This window comes from Punica granatum, chromosome 8 (genome assembly GCF_007655135.1).
Source record: "Punica granatum isolate Tunisia-2019 chromosome 8, ASM765513v2, whole genome shotgun sequence".
NCBI classification, from domain to species: Eukaryota; Viridiplantae; Streptophyta; class Magnoliopsida; order Myrtales; family Lythraceae; genus Punica; species Punica granatum.
Window position 1 is genome coordinate 23,511,577 of NC_045134.1, and position 21,944 is coordinate 23,533,520.

Below are 21,944 nucleotides of genomic sequence, written 5' to 3' on the forward strand. Positions count from 1 at the left end.
TCGAATCGAGGGCAATGTCTCTTTCATATGGCGCTCGCCATCGAAGCTCCTCTCTCTCTCTCTCCCTCGGTGGAAGGAAGGAAGCAAGGAAACAAGGTTCGCACAAATCCAATCCTCTCATCTCCATCGCCTCCACCTCCCTCCCTTTCGCTCTCAGGCCTCCCAGCCTTCGCTAAGCTCATCTCAGCCGCTCCACCTCCGCATTGCTCCGCCGCGGCGGCGTAACTGCGTGTTCTAGTTCCGTCGCGGGAGGTCTGGTTCCCGCCAGCGTGACTCCTGATCGGTTTTTGGCTCGGAGGACCGGATAATGTGCTGAGTGGAGGAGGCGGTGGGAGTCCTCGCTGATGGCGCAATGCGCGGCTTCCGCTTCGTGCATCAAGCTGCATTTGTGCCACGGGACCGGGGAGAGAGGTCATCCTCCCTGGCGGAAGTCGCTCTTCAGGTAACGAGGGACATCGATCTTGTATAGCTGTGCCTCCAGTTTGCTTTCATCAAACGTAGTTATGGATTACTGCTTCTGCGCAAGTTCTCTATATGTCCGTCCCGATTGTCTCTGTGATTATCGAAAATGCATCTGAGATTCACGGCTAATGACGGGAAGTAATACGAGATATTTGGCTACTGCTATTTATATCTATACCAGCTTGCGTCATCATCTAGCTTGAAGAAGCTGCTGGAAGCTGCATTTCATCGCAAATTTGTAGCAGCTCATAATGCATTTCGTTCTGCAACTTCTGAGGTGGTTACTCTGTAGGATTGAGAGGACAAGACACGCTAGATGCTCGAGGGAGACAAAATGGAGATTTCTTTTACCATTTTTAAGTGTTATTATGAGAAGTGGCCATTGAGTACTGACCGAAACATGCGGGAATTTTGGCTTAGCCTGTGCCGCGTTTTCCTTTGACAGAAAAATTATGAATAAACTAGTGGCTGTTAAGATGATTCCGTTCATTGACTCGGAGTTTCAATTTCTTGTTGTAGGAAGGAATGCTATCACACCTGGGATGCTGTACCTCTCAAGGAGTGGAAGTTTCGGGAGTTAAGTGTCAGCGGTCCAAGAGTGAACGTAAATCTTCGCCAACAAGCAACTTCCTTTAGTTGTACTTGCCTGGGATCTTTGGCTAGCTTCGATGGCACAACAGCCTCTGAATGGGTGCCCATCATTGATCAAGTGCTTCTTTTGGCTAGCATGCTTCTCACATATATGGCTGGAGTGACCCCAACAGAGAAGCCTGGTTTTACTTCTCCACATATCGTCTCTGGGGATTATATGATCCCTGAAAGCTCAACCTTTTCTGGTAGGTAAGCTTATGCTATAAAAAATTCTTTGTCTCTTAGCATGCTTTAGAAATAGCATATAGTTAATTTTCAGTGGAAACCTAGCTTCGGAGGAATCTTTCTAGCTTATCTCTTGACAACATATGCAATGATTCTGCTTTCAGGGCCACAAAGACTGATGAAGAAGTTTCAAAGTGCATTTGGGACGTAATAAAAAGGAAACTTTTGGATTCTTTAGAAGTCACTCAACCAGCCAAGAATGTGGAAGATGAAGTTGTTGGACTTGAACAATACAGTGTAAAACGGCCTTTAAGCTTAAATGCGGTAGCTGAGGGTCCAAGATTGCGATTGCTTTTGGCTGTTGTTATGCATCTTGAGAAAGAGGCAGGCACTGTATTATCTCTTCTTCTGGTCATTATGCCATTACTATCCACATTTTTAGCATTTCATTTCTTCACAGTTGCAGTACCATACGAGCACTTGCTCCATGACTTTCTAGTTATGATTATTTTTACAGCAATGAAGAGGCTTTCTATGGATAGATTATGAGATAAAGTTGATAATTGTTTAAAAGCAATGCCATGATGGTATAGGGTTGTTGTCGGATCCGGGTCCATTTAATTTATATGGAAAACACTCATACCTTTCTATATAATCATCTTCTTATGCCTTAGTATTTGCAAACCCCATGTGGAAGGATAGGTCTCTTTTCTCAGTGAAGTGCTAGTTAAAACATTCTTCCAATCTTTTCTTATTATTGAATTGTTGAAATGAAGGACTTGGCACCTGATGTATGGCCATCTGATGCTTCTCAATGGCTTTTAAGCTATTTAATTTATACTTACAAAGTTTTGGGAACATTGTACAGAGCTGATTGCATTTGTTTTTTTGTTGATGTAATAAAAATAGGAAAAAAGCAAGTTGTGGTGATAATTTTTATGCAGAATAAGAAACCTGTTCCTTTTTAAAGCTATATGCGATCCACTTGGTTTGTACTTTTAATAGTCCATGTCTGGTCAGATGAGAATTGGGTAGCTTTCCTTTCTCTGCAATTTAGGAATTGATTAGTTAGATGATAAATTTTTTGAAGCTATTAATATTGTGCGTTGATTGTCACTTTCTAACTTTTCCAAGCTCCTAAAATTTCCCTGGATATTTCATAGAGTTTCACAATGTACGCAGGTGAGTAACATCCAAGGAAACTATGGAACTAGTAAGGATGATTGGTCAAAGGTACTTTTTGGAATCATACAAAATTCCTTGGAGCCCATTTGTATCTCTTGGCTAGGGAAGGAGCTACTAAAGGATAATCACGATGCTGACGTGGTATCTTTAAAATTCCCATCTTGCCAGTTGCATTTATATTGTTCAGTTTTCCTTATTAATATGATGATGCTTCTTCTTCTGTGAGCAAGTAAAATATGATGGTTGAATTACCTTTCTTTTTCACTCCAGGTTCTTCCTTCTTCGATTGTTGAGAAATTTAAGGGAGATGGTACTATTCTACTGAACATTAAGAAGTCAGGAAAGGAAGATCTCTATGCAGATTTATTCTGCTTCGTAAGGTTTGGTTCTGTAAGGTACAATACTCATTGATGCCTCTGCTATCTTGGTTTATTCTTGCGGTTTTGCTTGGGCTCATTCTTTAAGCTGAATTTATTCAGAATTTCTGGTTTCATGAAATTCTTGCATCTGTTGTCTTTGAACCAGAGTTCAACTCATATGACTTATGGAATTAGCTAGGCAGCTATTAGATCACAACAGTGGCTTAATACTGATTATCTAAAAACACCTCGTAGAAACCCTCTTGTACCTTTTTTTCGTTGAATAGAAACCCTCTTGTACCTGTTTTACCATTTTGTAATCCAATACAACCAGTAACATCAGCTTTCTACTTTCTAGACTGTGTTAATTTCAGTTTGTTAAGAATCTTGTTTTTTTTGTAAAGAATATTCCATTTTCTTTGCCTGGCAGGGATGGTAGCTATTACAACAGCAGCTTGTTTATTTCGGAAGGCATTTCCATATTAGAAGATTTAGTAATTGTATTAGCTGACGGTATTGCTAGTATATATTTGGAGCTCATCTCTGTAGATGGCAGCTTGTCAAACGAAATGAACACTCTGAGTTCGGGTTTATGTTCCTTGTCCACCCGATCACTTCAAAAGTTAAGGAATGAGGTAAAATGCTTCGTCTGTGTACTTGAGATAGTATGTATATCCTTTTAATTTTCGATACCAATGCTGTCCTTCTGTGCTAGTCAAGAACTAGCTACTCACAAGCAATTGAAGCCCAGCCTCCTGTTCCAGTTACTTTCTAAACAATCTAAATCTCAGTAGAAAGTATAGCAATGTGAAGCAGTAGCTAAACCTGCTAAACAGTTTTGAATCTCTTAGTAGAAAGTAGAGCTATGTCAACTTCAATGGCTGTATAGCAGCCTCAATTAGGAAAACCTGCTGATGCAGCTACTATTGGTAGAAATTTAGAAAAGACTGAGATGCCCCTTCTGGGGAATTAATGGGGACTTTCATCATTTTGTTGTTGGAAATGAGCTTCGGACTTATCATTGGGAGTGAATACTGCAGCTGAAACTTAAGGTGATTCATAGGCCTCTTAGGTTTAAAATTCGGCAATCAATAACTGAATACCCTATTCACGAAGATATCCCGTCCAGAAGATATTTTGTTGCTATTTGTCGCTATTCACACAATTTTCTTAGACTCTGTCATGGTTACTATCTTGATCTAAGCCTCAAAATCTGCATGACTTTTGCTAAGTTCAATTCTTAACTAATAAAATTATATCTTGAATTCAGTCCCATTTGATCGTTGACTCAATACTAATTAAAGGGACGGTGCCTTGTTTAACCCACCTGGTCGGTTTCGGCTTATTTTCAAAATTCATGATGTGGGCACATCTAGCCATTCCACCAAGAATTTTGTGAGCCTGAGCTGTAACTATTTTACATGCATGTGAGCCTAAGCTGTGATCATGCTCTAATAGTTTTAGATGTGTGCTTGGCATGAAAATGTGTATGTCGTGGAAAGGAGCAAAAGATTTGGAGAGCAGATTCTGAAAGCCAGAGAGGTTGCTTAAACAGTATTATGAAGAGCTTGTGAAATGATATTTTCTTATCATATCAAACACATTATGGAATGCTTGAACAGTTTTTTTACTTCCTACGGACAGATCGCTTTGAACCAGTGGTTGCATCAAAATATGGAGGCAGTTGCTTCAATGTATGAGGACCGTTTCGATCTAAATATACTCCAGAGTCAATTCATTGAGGAGCCAAATAGTCGCACTGCAGAAAATATTGGTTGGTGGAAGAACCCGTTCATGAAAAGATCTGCAGCAACAACATATCCCCTTCAATGTGTTGCCGTAAGCAATTTCTCAATGCCTGTGAAACGGACTACGGAATTAAGAGACCTAACGGGGTGGTAAGACTAAGATCTCCTCATGTCCATTTTGCTTTTCATCTGCTTTCTTTGTTTGCTATCATCCTTACATTTAGAGTTTAACGAGTTAAATACTTTTTGTTCTTGACTTCTGATACGTAGGAGGTACTACTACAGCCTATTTCTTGAGTTGTCGGACATAACAATGCCGTTGATCAGGACCGTCATCAATAAAATCAGTAACGCAATATCGTTCTTTCTCGTAAGCTTGATTGGGAGGTCACTGGGACTCATATACACTGGAATTAGGCAGTCCTTGCGGTGGAAGTAAGGCTTCATTTTCTGAGTTTAGCATTTGCAGTCGATTGTCTTTGTTGATTCAAATTGGTAGTAGTCCTTGTGAAGTTCATGTCTTCGTAGATCAGGATAGTTATGTCTGTATTAGTGCTTGGTGAACACACTACCATTTGATTTATGACAGGAAACCATTCGAAGCAATTTTGACACACAGATTGATTTATTTCTGTATTGCCTACCGAACACGTATTTCTCTGAACTGCAACATGAATCAGCACCAGAAATTGAGTGGGATGAGAAATTTGTTGCTGGTGAAATGGCTGTGTCATCAATTGGTCTTAACTCTTCTATAACTTTTCCTCTCTTTTCTTGTAAGTTGTCTGCAACTTTCCCCAGGTCAGTAAAGGCAAAGACATATGGTTGCATTTATTATGCCTTTTCAGGTTAGCTTTTGACCTTTTTCAATTATTACAAAGATATCTTCATCTCATTATGGCAATATTTCCGATGCTGATTAGGTTAGCATATATTATCCGGTAACTTTATACTGGCCTGAGTTCCTTACTATGCATTATTTAGACAAATCAGTGACGCGTGTTAAACATCACGATTACTTATTGGTTTTCGTCTTCTTGAGGAAAATAATGGAGAAGATAAATGTATCGCGGAATGCTTTTCCAAAAGATGACAAGAAACTAAAAGCATTGAAAAGATTATCCATGTGCCCTACCATCTTTACATGACAAATCTCATAGGGCAAGAAACTTCTTATTAATACACTAATAATCCATGCATGGCATGGTGTCCACAACTTTTCTGTAAAGTAAAAGCCTCTGATCTCCTTTTGTAGATTTCCCCCCACCTTCTGTCAACCCAATATATAGAAAAGCTAAGGAAACCACTCTGTTGTTCTCCCCCATTCCGGGCTGCTCTCTAGTTCGGTCGTCAAACACGATACCGATGATTTCCTCATTGCCTATGGCTTTTCTCCGTCGTTTGTATGAGAAATTCCTTGATTTGCCCTCTTTATGAACAGTCAGTTCCAATACACGATGGGCGAGTTTTTTTCTTCCTCTTGACAGCTACACACTCGATATTGTATCTGGGTAATGAACAGTCGTGCCTCGGGTACGCATACATATCTTCATTAGATTACAGCGCTGTGCCTGGTTCATTATTGAATTGTTATTGCCTTTCTATAATGCAATCATAGTACAATCATAGACAAGGTTGCTGTTGGGGCTGTCTTTAGTGGACCACATCGGTGTTTTGGCTGCTTTCAACCTCTCCCATTGCCAATTTTTTCTCTTCAGTGAAAGCAACGTTGCATGAGACTTGACAGGCAAAAGGAACTGCTGAAATCTGAATCATTTGTTCATGAATTTGGATACCAAACGCCGATTCTTCGCTTAAAATAATAAAACAACCAAATCCATGTCTCCCTCTGGATCTCATCTGATTTTATATCTCACGCTAGCCATTCGTGTTAATCTGGTAATTTGGCATCTTTCCTTTGTTATCATCTCCGATCCGTGTCGCTTTCCGGTTGATTCATCTCAGAGCGTATCTCAAATCCTTTTCCCTAGCACGTGAAACAGCTATGCCATATCATCTACAAATAAAGGGTCGGCTATGTTGATTTTGAGCTCGAACGTGTCTGTGTCCGAGTTCGACCGTTGTCGTGTCACTTTCAGCCGGTATGTTGGAGTCCGATATGTCTCGGCATTTTGGTTTGCCATCCTTTCCCTGTTGTCGGGCCTACCTGATGATGGGTCCTCCATACCGGCTTCTCGTGTTCATATGTAGGCTGGCGATGATTCCTCAGAATGAAAACCTGTAAAAGAAAAGCTCATTCAACTTCATTTAGGACTCTGGTGGCGTATCTAATATAAAAACTGAAAAACTAAAATAAAGTAATAAGATAATAATAATAATTATTAATTAAAATAAGTGAAGAAGAAAAAGGAGCACATGAGATAATTGACTACGATTTAAATCCATCCCAAAAGTTTAGGGCATTATACAATAATAATTAGAGCAATAGTTTGCTCCACCAAGAGAGATTAATTAAGTTTTTTGTCATTATTAAACCAAAAGGAGAACATCATTGGTCAATAGTCTTATGGAGGAAGGAAAACTTTCTTTATCGAAACACCATGACACCTGCAGAAATTTTCTTATTTTATTTATTATTTATTTGTTTATCTACTTATCCTTGAGCTGAAATTATTGACTATGCGTTATTCATATCATGCTCGCAACCACCCGAAATCATGTAGACTTCTTAATTTTCACCTTTTTTCGCGTAAGTGCCCTCTCTCTCTCTGTCTCTCTGATCTCTCCTTTTGCACGATCGGCTTTTTCTTTTTCTGGTAAATGTGAATTGGCTTGTATAGAGAAAGGACTACAATTTATATTGACAAAAGTAATTAAATTAGGAGGAGTGTTTGGGAATGAATGATGAATTGAGAAGATCTCCTTTTAGTTACCTGACAATCAATGTTGATAACCAAACACTTGACTTTCGTTTAGGAAGAAATCTTCGTACGGGTGCTAAAACAGACATTGACTTTATATGATTTATTACAAAATAAAAATATAAATATAAAAAATATGATCCCAAACATATATATATTATAGTTTTTTATATTATATATATTATAATTTTTTTATGAATTATACATGTTATATGTAGTTAACTGAGAATAAGTATACGTCCAAATTATAATATTATGTATAGCTTGTAATAGCATCATATAATAGTGATAATAGATATAATATATATAATGATAAGAATATAAAAGAAATATTATCCTAAATACATATATCTTTAATATAACTAAAACTATTCTTTATTCTGGACACTTGTCGAGCAATTAAAATTGCTTTTTTATATTATTATTAGTTATTTCATATTTATAGTAGTACTCTAGTATACGTCCATGGCAAGCACATCATGACACATGCTCTCCTTTCTTTTTTCTTCATGTTGCTATTCTCTTTCCTAATTTTATGGTTTGCCCACAAATTTCGATGGTTTTTTTGTCTCTTCAATTTTTTTTATTACAACGAAGACGCCCATCTTAATACTATAAGTAAAAAGTTGAACAAAAAGAAACAAAAAGTTCTATTACCGGGAACGAATTCATAACTTTTTGGTTCCAAACAAGAAAGTGTATACTGATCGTTTCTAATATTCTTCAAAGAATTTCAACATTACATGTTTTAACTATCTTCACAATTAACTAAAACATGTCATATATATATATATATATATATATATATATATATATATATATATAAAACGTTGTATCCCAACAATAAATAAGAGTAGAAAAGTAATTTTCTAAATACTATAAGGTCATAAATGTAAATATTTAAATAATATTCAAGATTAAAAAAATACTATTTTAAAGAAAATAAGTACTATCTTAATGATATATGTGCATAGATTAAATGCAAATAAATAGCAATGCCATTAGAAATATATATATATATATATATAATAATTCATTTTAATTGAATAATTATCACAAAATAAATTATCATATAGAGATCTACATATTTATAAATACTATATATATATATATATATATATTTCATTCTCACTGCATTAAATTAGAATTAAATGACAAATTTATATTGATTAAGAGTTTATTTCTCAAAATATTTAATAATTTTAATTGATATACACATAGATATATTGTATTAAAGAAAATAATATTTGATATTATAACTGTCACTTTAAATTGTCTTTAATTGGTTTTTATTAGCATTTGAATAATTTTATTTTAGAAAGGTATTTCTTATTAAACATTTTTATTGGGATGTCAAATTTTTATAATTATCATTAAAAATAAACAATCTAGCTAAAACCCATGCATTGCACGGGCATAAAAGCTAGTACCTTGTAAAAGTGAAGTGACTATAATTTTAATACTCACGTGCAAAATTACACTAAACTATTATTCTCTCTAAAAATACTCCTTTTTTATTACAAAAAGGACATGTTATTTGAAAATGCACAGAAAATTCTTACTAAGAACATAGGAAAGGTTACTTAATTGTAATTATGGAACAAGATCAATATTATGATATGAATAGATCAAAATCATACAAAAATAATAATAATAAGCACAATTTTGGATCAAACCAATTATTTTTTACTGTAATCTATGTATAAATTTCTAATATCATATTAGAAACACAATATTGTTAGAAAAAGGAAGCTTATATAGATGAGTGTGAATTGATCATGAAAGAAAAATGCAATTAAAAAGTCAACCTAAAACAATATAATTAACACGATTGAATTAAGTTGGAGAATTCAACATGATTTTAAAATTCAATGTGTGCATTATTTTAGTTCTTTTAAATTTATCCATTGTTTACGTTGGATTGGTTCAATATCTCAATTATATTATTTGAAAATACATTTTAATTGGCTATCTCAATTTATATAATCAAAAGAATGATAATAATATTATTTATATTTAATATTCTCACAATAAAATGAGAAAAATACTAAGATATTTTGGTAAAAAAGAGTATAAAGGTAATCATATATTCATAATCATATAGTGAATTTATCGATTAATTTTTTGACCTCGCAGTAAAACGCGGAGCATCATGCCCTAATATATATTATAGTTCTTTTTATGAATTTTATATATTTATAGTTTAAGAATATGTATACGTCCAGATTAGAATATCATATATAGAATAACAATGATAATAGTTATAATATATATGTGTATATATATATATATATATCTATAAAAACAAATAAAACTCTTGTTTAGAGTGCACAAGTGTTAAGCTTTTGAATTTTTTTCTTCTTTTATTTTGATTTTTCCTTATTTTATATATGTTGTGCTAAAACTTACAAGATAGGAGAGAATGGCTTGGCTGTAAGGTGATTGTCACTTCCCCCTTTTCTTATTTTTTTGTTTTATTTTCACATTCTCTCTTCCTTTTTCTTTCCTTTCTTAAACAAATAGCATGCCAACACTTTCTCTATTTTACAAATATTACCTCTCTCCTTTTTCTATTAAAAAACCATATAATGGAAATTAATTATATATATGCATATTCATGTTCTCTCCCCTTTTTATCTTTCGTTAATTTCTCAAGCAAATATTATTAATTATACCCGTACTATTTCTTTATAAATATAACATTTTTTTCCTTTTATACATACAAGAATTGCAAATAATTAAAATTAATGTCATCGTTAACGTATTATCCACAATATCGTATAATATGATGGGTGTTCATTTTCTTGATGCTAAATTACATCATCTCTGCTCAATCGTATAAGGGGAATTTCAATATTAGCGCCACTTTTTTGTTTAGAAAAAATTGTAATTATAATTTCTACATATGGCTACCCATTTATGTCATATAGAGAGCATATATACTCAACTTCACAGAAATAGTAATATCCATCAACAAATACATAAAGAAGTCCCAAAAAAAGAAAAAAAAAAAAAGAGAAACAAAAGAATAATATTATTCGTTTGTTCTGTGAATTTTGATTTAATTTACATCCCGAGCTATCTCCTAAGGGAGTCACATGGTAATATAAGGTCCTTTTACATTTTTTATGTATCCTAAAAGTTAAAAGAATGACATTTTTCACTCTCTTTACAAATCGATCGATGATCGTATTAATATTCAATCGTTCCTTTGACCCACGCCATGTTACCTTCTACTGCCTTACCAATTACCATTGATAATTATTTTCTCCTAGTTTTTCTTAAATAAGTTGCCTCAAAATTTTATCACTCTCTTCAACATATTGTTCAGTTTCAATGTTTGAAATAATTCCATTATTAGACTAACACTATTTCTAATATATAATAATCCCCATTATCCCAACGAAGTGGGGCCATGCACTAGTACGTATTAAGATACGGGATTACGTTTTGTAATGAAATTAAGTTTGATTTAATTTGATTTGAGAAGAAAAAGACAGAAGTAGTTGGGAAAAATATATAAAAGAATTTAAAGAAAAAAATAAAAAAAATAATGATCACGTCGTTGAATTAAGGAAAAAGTATTGAATAGTTGATGAAATTTAATATTAAAATATTAATTATAATAATAAATAAGAAAAAGTATGAGAAGAAATATGGAGAAATAAATTAAAAAGTAACGATTATATTATTGAATTGAGAGAGAAATAAAATTAAGATAAGTTAAGTTATAAATCAGCAAGACTCACGGGACACGTGTTATCCTTGAATAAAATTCAAGCTATTCCGTACAATGGTAGCGTCAAATTCAAGCTTTTTGGGGAGAGATGGATGCCCGCATTTGTTTGTGTATGAAAAGGATTTCAAAGATAAAAAAGGAGAAAAAAGCCGAGCAAATGTGAGAATAATTTGCTTTTTTCGAAGTGATTTATATTTCTTAAGTCCTCCTTTAGTCCGGTAGGATAAAGGCTGTTTGGCTGGAAGAATCTAAAAGTAAATATTGACGGAATATAGCATGTTTGAAATGGAAGAATACGAAAGTAAATAAAGAGCGTTATTTTTATTTATCTCTCTGTATATATTTAAAACTTATTAGTCTGAACTAAATTCTATTACTATTATTTTATTAATTCTAGCATAAAAAAAAATTATTCATTTCTATTGGAGAAATTTGAAAGATTATATAATGTTTTTATCCTCTAAAATTTAGATCCTCCCCTTCCTATCTCACTAGATCCCTCCATCTAATTGATTAATTTAATTTCCTAATTTGCATAAAAAAATAATTAGTTTCTTATCACATCATGAAGGAAATACAATATCTACTCGTATTTTGATCATATCAAAAAAAAGTTATTCTTGCCCTTTAGGTTTATAAGGGAGGCCTATTGGTCTAGTACAATGAAATAAAAATTTTAATAATTAATAAAGGAGCACAGGTAGTCTCACTGAGTATCGAAACTGTAACATCTTAATTGTCAGGCGGGGCGTACATTACTGTGCTACACCATTTATATTGATTATTTACGCATGCTCCTTCTGACCATGCATATATATTAAGTGTTTATTTATTTTTATATTCGTAAAATTTTGTGAGCCATTATATTATATACATATAATAGTCTATGTCACGACTCACGACGAGTACTAGCTGCTAAATAATTTATAAGCATGTCAATTGCCCTAGTAAGGAAGGGTATGTCATTGCTCAAATCAACTCTATAATATCTATATCTAATAATTAAAATATTCGTACAAAAAGGAAAAAGGAAAAAGGAAATAATAGACCTCACTTTTTTTTGAATGAATTAAACCTTTATTATTATATAATTATTGTAAGAGACAAATAAATAATGCAAGGGAGGATTAGATGGAGCTGACCACATAATTCATACAAGTATGTTGACTTTATGTGGGTCAGGACAGTGTCATCGGATTTGCTGCCCAATGCTGAGAGAATAAAGATCTCACCTAACATTTGAAAGAGAATTTAAAAAAAAAAGTTAAGGGGAAAAAAAACATCGACTTTGATTTTTTTAAAAAATTATAGTACAAACTTTTTTTAAAAAAATTACGAATTTTAATTTTCTTATCAAGTTAGGCATTCGTATAATTTCCACCAATATTGCTAACATGATGAAAAATGATAACTATATGACAAACGGTATCACGTCATGTTAGCAAAAATAATAAAAATTTAAAAAAAAAATTAGAAAAAGAGAGAAATGCTTTGATCGAAAAAAGGATGAGGATCTCGGCTAACCACCATAACCCCAATTGGGGTCGTCAGTCATCTCGGAAGGCGTCAGCTACCCCAATCAGGGAGTAGTGATTGGGATCCAAGCCCTATCCATCGAAATCGAAAGAATTCCCTAGGGTGGTGGCCGAGATCGAGACCTCACCTGCTGAAATAGGGAGAATCCCTAATTTGAGGATTCTTCATATTCCGCATGTCCACCACTCCCTAATAAGGTTTATCAGTGCTCTCTGGCGTCACCGACGACTCCAATCGGGGGGCGGTGGCTCACCTTTTCTTCGTTCAATACCTTTCTCACTTTTTTTACTTTATTTTTTAAAATTTTTGCTAAAGTGACATGACACTATTTATCGCGTAGACACTGTTTTTCACTAAGTCAACAAAATGGATGGAAAATGACACAAATACCTAGTGTAAAAAGAAAATCAAAATTTGTGCATTTTTTTTCCAAAATAAAATTCATGCCAAAATTGAAAAAAAAATGTTAAAAGCTTTTTCGGTTCATTAACCCTTAAATAACTATTTAAGCAAACACAATTTTATTCATGTAATGAAACAACACGTTTTCCTCAATAAAAATTCAAGTTTAAATAACTGCCAAATCAGGTACGTGGACCATTCACGATATGTGAGTGATCAGGCTACATCTGTCTTGTAAGTCTTGTGAAATTAGTCGGTGGAGACCCGAGTACACTTCCATATAAACAAAGAAAGAAAACTACTTTTAACAAATTAATTAGGACAAATCAGTGGTAGAGGGATGTCTTGTCCCCTCGATGTTCGGGAGAAAATTCCGGATTTATTGGGTTCTCGATAAGCAAATTGGGGAGATCATGTGGTGATGCCTTGATTCCAAGGTCCACCTATTTGACTTTTTTGGCACCTGAACAAACATTTCATATGGAAGGTTGCAAGAAATGTAAATGACAATATTACATGGTGGATGCTACAAATCTTTCAATGGATTAATATATTGATTGATTCCATGGAGGCAAAAAAATTCAGCCATTTCTAGCTAGCTAATTCATGATTTCTCTATGTATAAATGATCTTTATCAACTATATGTTCGAGATGAACGAGCTAATTGGATAAATAATGGTGAGAAAATTTTTACTAAAAATTACTACCACAAAAATATGATGCAAGGGAAAACGATTACTTGTACATTTATATGTGATCTTGAGTTTGAATGATTTACACGAATGCAGATAACTTGCTCGGATGACTTGAGAAAGTAGTAGTTTTATTTGAAAAAAGTTCATGACGCTCCAGAAGAAAATATTACACAGTAAAAGATTCACAAGAGGAAGGAGAAAAATAAATAAAAAAAAAATATATATATATATATATACACATCATTTCGTTGCTTTGCTTTTTGGCAACTATTTTGCACTTTACATGATGCGCAAGGTCTTTTGCAAATGTATTTGTACTAATTTATACGTCAGCGATTTTATTTCGTGACAAGGCCCGTTTGTCTTTCTTTTTTTTTTTTCCAGTGGTTTAACGGGACGAAAGCCTAAGAACCATTTGTATTTGTTTTGACAGTGTCAGCTGAATTCGTTATATATAGCTGTAGTCTATGTTGGATTGTCGAATTAGGGATAAGATTAAGGGTGAGATGGAATGGGATTTAAAATATCAAGGATATTCAATACTTGTATATATACTTATAAAAGTATGATAAGCATATCTAATTTTTAATATTTCAAAAAATTTCATATACTCTCATGACTTTTTCTCGTAACTTTTCGGCTAGAGACATTTGGTCATAAATTTTTATTATTTATATATATATATCCATATTTTTTATATTCATTGCTCATTTTGGACGTTTTATTACCTCGCATCTCTCTCAACCGAGTTAACCATTCATCACATGTATGTTTGTTCTATTGTTATTTTATAACGATTTATAGTTTCAAAATTTTGTGCACCATATGTTTATTTTCAACATCTATTGTCGCAACCGATTCATACATTTTTTGTTTCATTATTATGAACCACGTAGTTGCTTTCAAAACTTCTTGTTTCCTCAATTTTTATTCCAAAAAATATCTATATCCTTAGTGAATTCTTACCTTTCTTTTCATACTTTTTACTCGCACACTTTTAATATGTTCTGTTAGTATGATTTTTTCTCATACACTTTCGACTATCGATTCTTTGCTCATTCCAACATTCGTTGCCTTACATATTCTATTATATATTGCCTCAGCGGATTTAAACTTTGCACATCTTTTCTAAAGTATGATCATTCCCAAAGTATTTCTTCAACTTTTTTCCTTTTTGCCCTTGAAAAATTAATAATATTATTATTTTATCATTTACTCAAATAATACGAATGCTACTAAACACCACATTTTTTCAATAGCATGGCTACTTTTCATTCATTTCTAATAGAAAAAAATAACTTATACGTATTATTTCTCACGACCTTTTTATTTCAAGGTATCTCTTTATACTTCTTCACTATAAAAACTACCTATCATGCTCTTTCTCATAATTATTCACTCTGAAAAACGCATCAAATATGAAATAACTTCATCAATAAACGCTTAAGGTTCCCCTCTCCCCTTTCCCATTTACATTTATATCTTTTATATTTTATATTTTGATTTTTAATTACTTCTCCTTTTGATTATTCTTATTCTTTGACTTTGTTAATCGTTGAAAAAAAAATTGCATTCTCTTTCTTTTATCATAATCCTTCTATTTTTTTCAAGTATCAAAAACTAATTTATAGTTATTTTTTCTCATGACCTTTCAATTTCAAAGCACAATTTCATACTTTTTCACTATAAAAACTACATAGCATATTTTTTCCCATAATTATTCACTCTGACAAACATATTAAATATGAAATAACTTATCCATTCAACACTCCCGGTTCCTCTCTCCCCTTTCCTATTTAAATATCAATGGATTTTCAAAAGATATATTAAGAATTATTAAGAATTATTTTATAGATGGATATTTTATGATGAGTTACTTACATATATCCTGTGATTATTTCCTTTAAAAAATGCCGAAGAAATTCAAATAATTTTTCAATGAATTTTTCAAAATTTATATTAATTTATTTCAAAAACTATTTAGGACATTATGGCATTGATAATTTGTTTTCAAAGTCTCAATCAAATTTTTTATGGGATTTTATATATACAAAAGTACGCATTTTGGAGAATAAAAAAGAAAGATAGAGAAAAGGAATTTCAAAAAAAATATATACCATATCAATAATTTCTTTTTTATCTTATTTTGTTTTCTTTATCTCAGATTTCTTCTTCTCTCCATATTTTTATTCTCTTCTTCTCTTCTGCCCACATACATCGGCTGTCGTTCCATCCATTGCCCCCGTAATGCTTGCCACCAGCACCAGTTAACAATAGTTGCACAAGTTTAGAGTCCTCAGGCTATCAATGTCCTCACTCCATGAGCTCTAAGAACATTTTTGTTCTTACTACTCAAGGTTACGTGCGTAAAAAGGGAGAGATATGTTGCTTCCAATATAAATCTAATAATGATTATCAATAAATTTATCATTTTGCAACTGAAATTTAATTTACTCTTGTATCTTAGGTGGGATCTCAACTCTATTGTTTCTTTTTTATTTTATTTATTAAGTCTAAATTATAATATTATAATTTGAATTACTAAAAATAATTTATATATACATAAAATCGGGTCCGATCTACTTCCTTTCGATTTTCTTTCTTTAAAACTCAAACCTGTCCTTAAGATCTTTTCAGAATTTTTTGATAGATTTAGGTAGGGTGTTTCTAAATTTTCGAGTTATGAGTGTTATTGCAAAATTATTCGTGAAAATAATATTTCTATTAATTATTTTGTAAACTTTTATTAAAAATTTAAATTCATTTCTCTGTTTTTTCTTTAGGATATTCTATTGAAATGAAAGGTCAAGTCAGAAAAACATATCAATTGGAAATATTTTATTTAAATAAATTATAAGTTTTAATTGCATTAATTTCTTTTTTTAAAATCATTTTTATCATTTTAATTGTACTTATCAAATTTTTATTATTCATACACTAGATTTTGCACCAACGCTACGCACAATGTGAAAAAAAAACATAGTTTAAAATGTTGCCTTTGTATTTCTTCATTATATGTCATTTGCAATTCTAAATAGTTGTGCTATTATTAAAAAATTGAAAAAATTGTGATGAAAATTGAAAAAAAATAATTTTTTTAGTGAAAGAAAAGAAAAATAACTTAGACTGAGATAGAGATAGAGTGGGGTTGAAGAGAAATAAGTAAAAAGTATAGTGGAAGATGATGTATGAGTTGATGGAGGAGCAAGATAAGAGATGTGAGTTTAAATATTTGAGTAGTTTTATAATTTTATTCTTGTCTTTATTTTTACTTTTCTTCAATAGAGTAAAAAATAATGGAGATAATTTCGTAAATTTATACAAAAACTGATACATATACTTAAATATAGTGATTTGTAATTAGTATGCTAATTTTGTTTATACTTTTTATCAATGTATATACTTATATATGTTTTCATTGAAATTAATATTATTTATTTATTAAATTAAATTAAATTAAATTAAATATTTTCATTATTAGATACTTTTAATAACTTTTATTTTTAATTTAATATTTAAAGACCCATGGGGTCCACTTGATAGATTTTCGTGTGCCTTGTCTACAATATAAGGGCCATGTTAGAACAGTCCATTAAAATTGATAGGAAAATGATGCAATTTGTAATTTTTGATGCAATTAAAAGGTTTCGTGCTAGAAACATTGAAAAGGGTAAAAATTTACATTTTTTGAGTAATCAACCCTCATAAATATTAGGAATTTTTACTTCATATATCTCATGGTTCACATTTTTTTCAAATCTATCCTATGTTTTTAAAATTATCAAAAATATCTTATGGTTTATATATTTTTTTTCCAAATCTATCTGGCGTTATATTTTCCTTTAATGAAATGTAAGTAGGTTCCAAATTTATCTTATGGTTTTAATTTTTTTCTCAAATCTACCATATGATTTTAATTTTTTTTCAAATCTATCCCATGATTTTAATTTTTTTTCAAATTTATCCCAGGTAAAGGGCCACAGTGGCAAGACCGTTAAATGTTGACAGAAGATATAACGGCATGATAGATTTGGAAAAAAATGTAAACAATGAGATATTTTTGATAATTTTAAAAGTATATGATAGATTTGAAAAAAAAGGTGAAACCATAGGATATATGACATAATTTGCCACAAATATTATTAACTATTTTATATTTTATTTATTTATAAATTAAAGGAAGAATATATTTTTAACTAAAAATTGTCACAAATCCTCTAGGAGATATTATATCAATTTACTTATAATTTATATGTTTCTTTTTAAAAAAATGTTTGCTTGATTTTGAACTCATGGACATCTTGTGGTCCATTAATTCGTGTATCTTTTACAAGAATATATTTTTTCGTTCGATTATTATAAATTTTAATCTTATCAAAGAAAGTTTCATGAGAAATGCACGTGTAAGTTCACTAGTATATTCTGAACATACTTGAACATACTAAAGTTTGGGATTGGAAAATGAAAGAGAACATATATATACTCTTAAATAACTATTTATTAAATTTCTTAAAACAAAAATAATTTCTCAAATTTAATTAAAAAAGGGATTTTTACCTAAAATGGCCAATGGTTTACCTATTTTGTCAAATCTATCCTATGTTTTTTTGTCAAATCTATCATATGTTTTTTTTTCTCAAATCTATAACATGGTTTACTTTTTACATCAAATCTATCCCGACATTGTCTATTCCATCAACATCTAACGGCTGTGCTGACATGGCACGTGGAGAGATAGTGAGCCACACTTGCCACGCGGGCATCATGTCAGCACAGCCGTTAGATGCCGACGAAAAAGATAACGCCGGGATAGACTTGATGTAAAAACTAAACCATGTGATAGATTTGATAAAAAAAAATATACGATAAATTTGATAAAATGGATAAATTATGAGCCATTTTAAGTAAATTTCCTTAAAAAAAAAAAAGAAGGGAAAACACAACTGAACAACACTGGGAGGGTCCTTGTTGTCAAATGCCAATAACCATCACCCCTAACGAGATCACTGGTAATCTTGACTATGGCAATAGTGGCCTGCATCGAGCCACCACGACCCTTTCTTCCTCCTCCTCTCTCTCCCCTCATTTTCTCTCTTCGAGGAGAGAGATGGAAAGGCGGTGAATTCATGGCAATGGGGGCCCAACAAGGATGGAGACGGGATTTTTCATCAGTGAGGCGAATATCTATGTACGCATATTGTATTACTGTACTATATAATAGGATTAAAGATCACTTGAAAATATTTTATCAATTAAAATTTATTTATTTTTATCTTTATCATATAAATCTTAAATATTTTTCGATTGAACTCTTATATACATATATATATACTTCTACCAAGAAATTATATTTTACAATAAACGACAATATAATTAAAAGGAGATGATGACTGATACATGAATATATAAATGCACTCTCCATGCCTCGTCTAAAAAAGATCATTTAATTTACTATTTTTTTACTAAAATTAAGATTGTACTCTATCATACCTTTTAGTAAAAATTAATAGTTATATTTAGTTCTATAAGTCTCAAGATATAAGAAATGATTCTTACTGTCTTTATAATAGTCGTTTAAGGATATATTGGTCTATATTTATGTGCACTTAGGCGAGCAAACTCCTAATTTTTTAAAAATAATAAATAAAGTTATTATATACAAGAATGGATTTTGGGGAGTGTTACCTCCCGATGGGGGTGAGGTGGAGTGGGCGGAGGTCGGGCGGAGGATGAAACTGCCTCCCAAAAGCACACCTTCCTCCATCCCTAGAGCTCGAAGCTGGCCATGATTTCCCCAATCAAGGTCTCAATAGGGCGGTGGTAGCCGGTATTAACCAATGCCACGCACTTCCATTCTAAAAGATAAACGTTTGAAAATTCAAGACTAGAAGAGAGGTATTTCTTGTCATTACACATGAAAATTACCCTAATCCAATTTAATCCCACCCTTACATGGAATCAATTGCTTAATAGTTTTATACCAACTTATGCCAATCCCTATTCCTGTACTATTGTCACCAAATATAAGATAAAAATTTCAAATCCTTATCCCGATTTAAAGCTAGCCAACTAAACACGGCCTATACTTGTCAAATATGTCAGTCCCATTTTATCATTATTACTTTTGTGAGTCGACATCTAATGGGAGCCAGTCTTTAGCCAGTCATTCAAGTTATTACAATGTCTGTATTATATATACATTTAGATGCATAAATAAATAAATAAATAAATAATATATATATGGGGCAGTATGAAATGACCAAAAGGGGCTGCACGTAGCATCCTATTCATGAACATGTTATCGAGGCACAGCATTGTTTGTGGGGCCCACTCTTCACCCACCATGGAGACAAACTTCTCTCTTTTGTTTTGGCCCCTCTTTCTCTCTCTCTCTCTCTCTCTCTCTCTGACGAGGCAAAGAGAGAAACCAGAGAGGGAGAGAGAGAATACGATGCTTTGCTTTCAGTGTGTGGCTTTTTTTTTTTTTTCCCTCTTTCACCATTTCTTTTTTCCTTTTCATATGGAAGAAAACAACACATAAATTTCTGCTGTCATGCAAACAGAAAAATGGCTAGATCGACTATGATAAACATAAATATATGTATATATAGTATGGACCAACTCTCTTCCGAAGCACTTTACATCCCAAGGGCTAATAATTTCATAAAAGGAAGAAATAATTAAGAAAACAATGACAATTATATAGGATATTTCAAAGTACTTTTATTGCCTTGTTGTTATTTTGTCATTAATCCTATTGACTGATGATTGTGATGATGATGATGATGATGATAGAGGTAAAGGTTTAACTTCAATTAGGGCCCGTACGCGTTAAACGATTGCTTTTCCGGAGCTGAATCAACAAATGATATATAGCATACACTAGCTAAGGATAGTTGGCGGTAAGATCGATGATTCATTAGATAAAAATGGAATAAAACTCTCCAAACATGAATTTTCTCTATTAATGAGATTTGAACTTAAAACTTTGTTTAAGAAGAACAATTGTTGAACTGCTTAAACTAACTCATGTTAGTTGTTTCCTTGATATTTTGTTTAATGGGATCAATGATCTATGTTATCATTCATTAATTATCTACATCAATGATATTTCTTATGAGTTAAAAAAAAAAAGAGATATGGTATGGCATTATTCTTATGGCCTCCTGAAAATCATTTTTTTTTAATAAGGGAAAAAAATAATCTTAGAACCATTCACTCTTACAATAATACGTAATGAAAAATATCCAATAAAGTTCTTCTGTTTTAAAAATTTAGAGGCCTCTATACCCATATTAATCCGTCTATTCAAGATGCTTTCTTAGCCACATAGTAGAGTAGGATCAATGAAAACTTCCTCAATAGAGAATATACATACAAGCAAGCATGATTTCTAAGGTTGTTATTGTTGTAAAGCCGGATGAATAAATCACACTAAACAGTTTTGCACTCTCAAATGTGTGAAGGGTTTTAGCTTTTCCGACGAAAAAGGAAATTAGGTTTGATTTTCATTGCCATAACATTTTTCTGACCCACAGACATAAACCCTAGCTTTCTGTATAAATTGGATCTAATTATGTTTAGGGTTTTCCAAGGGCAGGCTCCAAACAGGTAGAAGATCATCTCCAGGTCAATTAATGAAAGTACCTTGTCATTTAATTATACTTTTTTTTATGCATATATCATTTAATTATACTATGAATTTGTTAATTGAGTGTTTTTTTTGCCTGAATTTTCTTCTTGGATAAAGGAAGGGAAACATATAAAATGATACATAAAGTCTCATTAGCGAAAAATAAATTTGAAACCTCTTCATTTCAAGTAATGACGCGTAATACTGCACTAACAATCAACATTTCTTTAGGGTAATTTAGTTAATCGATAAAGTTAAATTTTCTAATTAATTATATATAAAATTGTTGTTTTGCAAGTCAAAGAGAGAGAGATATATGAAATCTCGAATAAGGGAATCGTCCAAGAAAGAAAAAGCCACTTCTTCTGTATCTCTCCTTCCCACCTTCCTTTCCTTTCTTTTCTTCCCATTTGGTGCCACTGTCTTTATCTTTTCAGGTACTTTCTTTTTTCCCTCCCTTTAATATTTTTATTTTTAATTACCTAT

At 32.1% G+C, this 21,944-nt stretch overlaps 1 protein-coding gene across 2 annotated transcripts; it reads left to right on the top strand.

Annotated features, from left to right (window-relative positions):
• Positions 1–41: 41 nt before the first annotated feature.
• On the top strand, positions 42–5,276 carry LOC116188660. 2 transcript variants are annotated; one of them, XM_031518148.1, is made up of 8 exons: positions 42–442; positions 982–1,302; positions 1,443–1,671; positions 2,461–2,604; positions 2,734–2,858; positions 3,253–3,457; positions 4,467–4,720; positions 4,841–5,276. In XM_031518148.1, the coding sequence occupies exons 1-8, from the start codon at positions 345–347 to the stop codon at positions 5,007–5,009; spliced, it is 1,545 nt and encodes a 514-aa protein (XP_031374008.1). In that variant the 5' UTR covers positions 42–344; the 3' UTR covers positions 5,010–5,276. The 2 variants fall into 2 exon arrangements, with proteins under 2 accessions (XP_031374008.1, XP_031374009.1); XM_031518149.1 differs by having other exon boundaries at positions 1,443–1,662.
• Positions 5,277–21,944: the final 16,668 nt, after the last annotated feature.

Coding starts and splice junctions, on each gene's coding strand:
- LOC116188660 (XM_031518148.1), top strand. CDS start 345: ATGGCGCAATGCGCGGCTTCCGCTTCGTGCATCAAGCTGCATTTGTGC. Junction 1,672..2,460: donor TTGAGAAAGAGGCAGGCACT/GTATTATCTCTT, acceptor CAATGTACGCAG/GTGAGTAACATCCAAGGAAA. Junction 2,605..2,733: donor ATAATCACGATGCTGACGTG/GTATCTTTAAAA, acceptor TTTTCACTCCAG/GTTCTTCCTTCTTCGATTGT.